The following is a 3768-nucleotide window of genomic DNA, read 5'->3' on the forward strand; positions in this document are numbered from 1 at the left end:
AATATCTAAGAGGGCGGTACAGGAGGTACAGATCTCCGATCCGATTGGCTTCTGGCTTAGCTGGGAGGCGGGACGAATTCTTGGTCCCACGAGGGGAGGTGGCCGAGGAGGTCCGCGGCCACCCCGGAGCGCGAGAGTGAGGTACCGAGCCCAGCCCGCCTGACCCCCCTTAGATCCGGCCCCGGACTCTTGAGTGCTGCAGGTCGAGGTCCGGGTCCAGTGGTGGGGTCGGTGTCCTCGGGATGAGATTTAGGGTTTCTCAGGATTAGATGGCGTCTCCAGGAGGTGCTTTGGGAATCTTCATAGTGATATCTGGGATCCTGTCATGAAAGAAGTGGTCTTTGATATCAGAACTCGGTCCCTGGGGTGATATTTGTGAGTCACTGGGGTGATCGCTGAGGATCTAGGGCTTCGAGCTTGAGCTGCTGGGGCTGAAATTTGGGGGTCTCAGAGGTGGCATGGATGTTGGGGTCCAGAGAGCCTAAGATCTTGAGGGTTGACATTTGGAGAGATGGAATCGGGGGACGTCACAGAAGTGCTATGGGTCTTCCCCACCGCCATTCCTGGGCTACTATCCCTGGATCCCTGCTGGATAGACCATGACCCTGGCCTTGTGCAGGCTCACAGGGTCTGAAGGCCACAGGGCAAAGGTAAAACTCTGACCACCTGGTGCCTCCTTCCCAGGCCCGCAAGATGGAGGAAGGTGGGAACCCGGAAAGCCTGACTAAGGTGGTTCATCTACTGGTCTTGTCAGGGGCCTGGGGCATGCAAATGTGGGTGACCTTCGTCTCAGGTAGGGACCCTCGGCCTGGATATCATGAGTGCCTAAGGTGGGGACAGGGATGAGAGGGGGACTTGGAAGTGTCCTAACAGACATGTGGTCCCCTGCACCCCACAGGCTTCCTGCTTTTCCGAGGCCTTCCCCGACATACCTTCGGCCTGGTGCAGAGCAAACTCTTCCCTTTCTACTTTCACATCTCCATGGGCTGTGCCTTCGTCAACCTCTGCATCTTGGCCTCACAGTGTGCCGGGGCTCAGCTCACATTCTGGGAGGCCAGCCAGGTATGCGGGCTTGAGCTCCACTACCCTCTGGAGGTTCATTCCCAGGACCACACTGAGCACCTATGGCTACACCTTTGTGAGAATTAAAACGAAACCCCCCAAACTGCCCCTTCTTCCTGGTGTATACAAAGCTGGGTTCTGGATACCCTTGAGCAGTGCACAGCCTGCACAACCATCCCCAGCAGCCCTGACTATTCCCCAGTGTCTCTCTGCTGGCTGTTGCTCCCTCTCCTCCCCCTGGCTGGGCCTGCAGCCAAGCTGTGGTGACTCAGCTGGGCTGGGGCACTGACCCCAGCTCAGTGTTTAAAAACCAGCCTGACTGGGAATTTACAGTCCCCCACCCCCATCCACACATTTTTCCCAGCCACAAGGCAAGGAACCATCTGTGCATCTCATATTTCTCTATCCTGCCCTCCCCCTGCCCCCATTATGTCCCTCAGATGTGGGCAGGTGAGGCCTGACAGGGGTTTCAATAATCCCACAGACACAGGAGGGATTATGGGTAATTGGAACTTCGAGGACTTTTAATTCACTCCCTGTGGGCCCAATGTCAGCTTCTAGGGTCTAGGCTGGGGCCACAAAGGAGATGGGCCCTCTCTTAGGCTCTCTATTTTGGGGAAATGAGGGGACAGTTATGGTGCTCTGTCCCAATTCAGGGAAGAGAGGCTCTGCCCTGAGATACCTTCAGTTTGGGGGAACAGAGGAAGGTAGAAGACAGGCTGTGTCCTGGAAAGTTCCAGTCAGGGTATCAGAGGAGAGGAGGCTCAGGAGGTTTGGGGGAGAGAGAGGAGACAGTGGTAGAGAGAGGAGATAGTGGTGGAGCCTTTCCTTAGGAGCTGCAGGTTTCAGGGTATGAGAGCTGGAGCTCTGTTTGGGTTTGAGGTTGGAGCGGGGAGGCCTGTCTTTGACCCAGTCCTGTCCCCCATTCCCCTCTGGGTTTTGAGGATGCAGAAGGACCCTCCCTAGGGCCCCTGCTGCCTCCCAGGCATGGTTCACCTTGTCCTCCTGCCGCCCCACCAGCTCTGCTTGCTGCTCCTGAGCCTCATGCTGGCCACCATCAATGCCCGCTGGCTGGAGCCCCGCACCACGGCCGCCATGTGGGCCCTGCAGACCGTGGAGAAGGAGAGGGGCCTGGGCGGGGAGGTGCTGGGCAGCCACCAGGGCTCAGACCCCTATCGCCAGCTGCGGGAGCAGGACCCCAAGTACAGTGCCCTCCGCCAGATCTTCTTCCGCTACCATGGCCTATCCTCCATTTGCAATCTGGGCTGCCTCCTGAGCAATGGGCTTCATCTTGTAGGCCTCGCCCTGGGCCTCAGGAGCCTCTAGCACCCACTGACTCTCTGTCTCTGCTGGGGCCCCAAATGTCAATAAACACTTCTTTGGAAATGACTGCTGTCATTTTTCTCCAACTGGGAAGCAGGGAGAGGGGCAGGCAAGGGTAGAGCTGAGGGATTCCGTTTCCCCATTCATGTGGCATGATGATTTGGAGAGTTAGCTATTGCAGCCCTTAAGCTCTTCCTATAATGGTGCCCATTTGTTGAGCACCCACTGTGTGCCAGGTGTGGTGCTAACCACTGCACAGATCATGTATTATTGTAACAACAGCTGGTTCTGATCCCTAGAGGACAATCATATTTTTCACCCCATTGACATCGGGGGTGGCCATGTGACTTGCTTTGGCCAATGAAATGTGAGCAAAGTCACTTCCAAAGAGAAGTATACACGCCAGTATGTGATTCGCCACATCTTCCCCTCACTGCAATGACCGGTGTGAGTGAGAAACAAACCTTGGATGTTAGATGCCATGATGACTATATAGGGCTGCTTGTTACTGAGCATATGCCAACCCTTCCTGACTGATGCACATCATCTCAGTTTGTCCACAACAGCCGTTAGAGGTGGATAACATTGTTCCATGAAGCAATGGGAGCTCAGAGAAGTTCAGCAAGTGGCTTCAGGTGCAGTTGTTGGGATTTGAACCCCAACAAAGCCTGAACTGTGTTTTGTTTTGTTTTAAATTTTTGGCCATGCCGCATGGCATGCGGGATCTTAGTTCCCCAACCAGGGGATAGAACCTGTGCCCCCTGCAATGGAATTACAGAATCGTAACCACTGGACCGCCAGGGAAGTCCCAAGCCTGAACTGTTATAACTGCAGATTCTCTTCTGTTGGCTTGAAGAAAAGTCTGGGACCTCAGCTGGGCCTGGTTGCCAAATTGTGTGGCCTCAGGCAAGCATCTGCCCCTCTTTAATCTCCAGTTTCTTTATCTGTAAAAGGGGGGGGCGGTGGTTAATTCTAAGGGCCCTTAAGGGTATTTGGAAAAGGGCTCTAGCCCAGTTTAGGTCAGGCGCTGCACGTTACAAACACTAACTCAGATCAGAACACTTACACAACCCTGTGAGGTGGGTACCCTCGTTATCGACCACGTGACGGATGGGGAAAATGAGGCCCAGGGAGGTTAACATGTGCAAAGCGACAAGGCTAGAAAGTGGTGGAGCTGAGATTCGAACCCGGCTACAGAGTCCGTGCTCTTAGCTGCTGTGCACGTAGTAGAAGCTCCACGTATGGTTAGTGAAAATGAAATATTTATTGTCAGGGAACTGACAGCTGCGCGCGCGGTGCGACTTCCAGCCCCTCCCCCGCCCCCCAATCCGCGGTCTCCACAGTCCCCGCCCCGGTCCCGCCCCGCCCTTCCCCGAGAGGGGC

The 3768-nt window shown here is 55.3% G+C and overlaps 1 protein-coding gene across 2 annotated transcripts; it reads left to right on the forward strand.

The window, feature by feature from the left end:
* The first annotated feature begins 36 nt into the window (after window positions 1-36).
* Window positions 37-2448, forward strand: TMEM205 (transmembrane protein 205). 2 transcript variants are annotated; one of them, XM_061190443.1, is made up of 4 exons: window positions 37-141; window positions 685-793; window positions 899-1062; window positions 2083-2448. In XM_061190443.1, the coding sequence occupies exons 2-4, from the start codon at window positions 694-696 to the stop codon at window positions 2386-2388; spliced, it is 570 nt and encodes a 189-aa protein (XP_061046426.1). In that variant the 5' UTR covers window positions 37-141; window positions 685-693; the 3' UTR covers window positions 2389-2448. The 2 variants fall into 2 exon arrangements, with proteins under 2 accessions (XP_061046426.1, XP_061046427.1); XM_061190444.1 differs by lacking the exon at window positions 37-141 and adding an exon at window positions 187-208.
* The last annotated feature ends 1320 nt before the right edge of the window (window positions 2449-3768 follow it).

Source organism: Eubalaena glacialis, chromosome 4 (assembly GCF_028564815.1).
Source record: "Eubalaena glacialis isolate mEubGla1 chromosome 4, mEubGla1.1.hap2.+ XY, whole genome shotgun sequence".
In the NCBI taxonomy this organism is placed as follows: Eukaryota; Metazoa; Chordata; class Mammalia; order Artiodactyla; family Balaenidae; genus Eubalaena; species Eubalaena glacialis.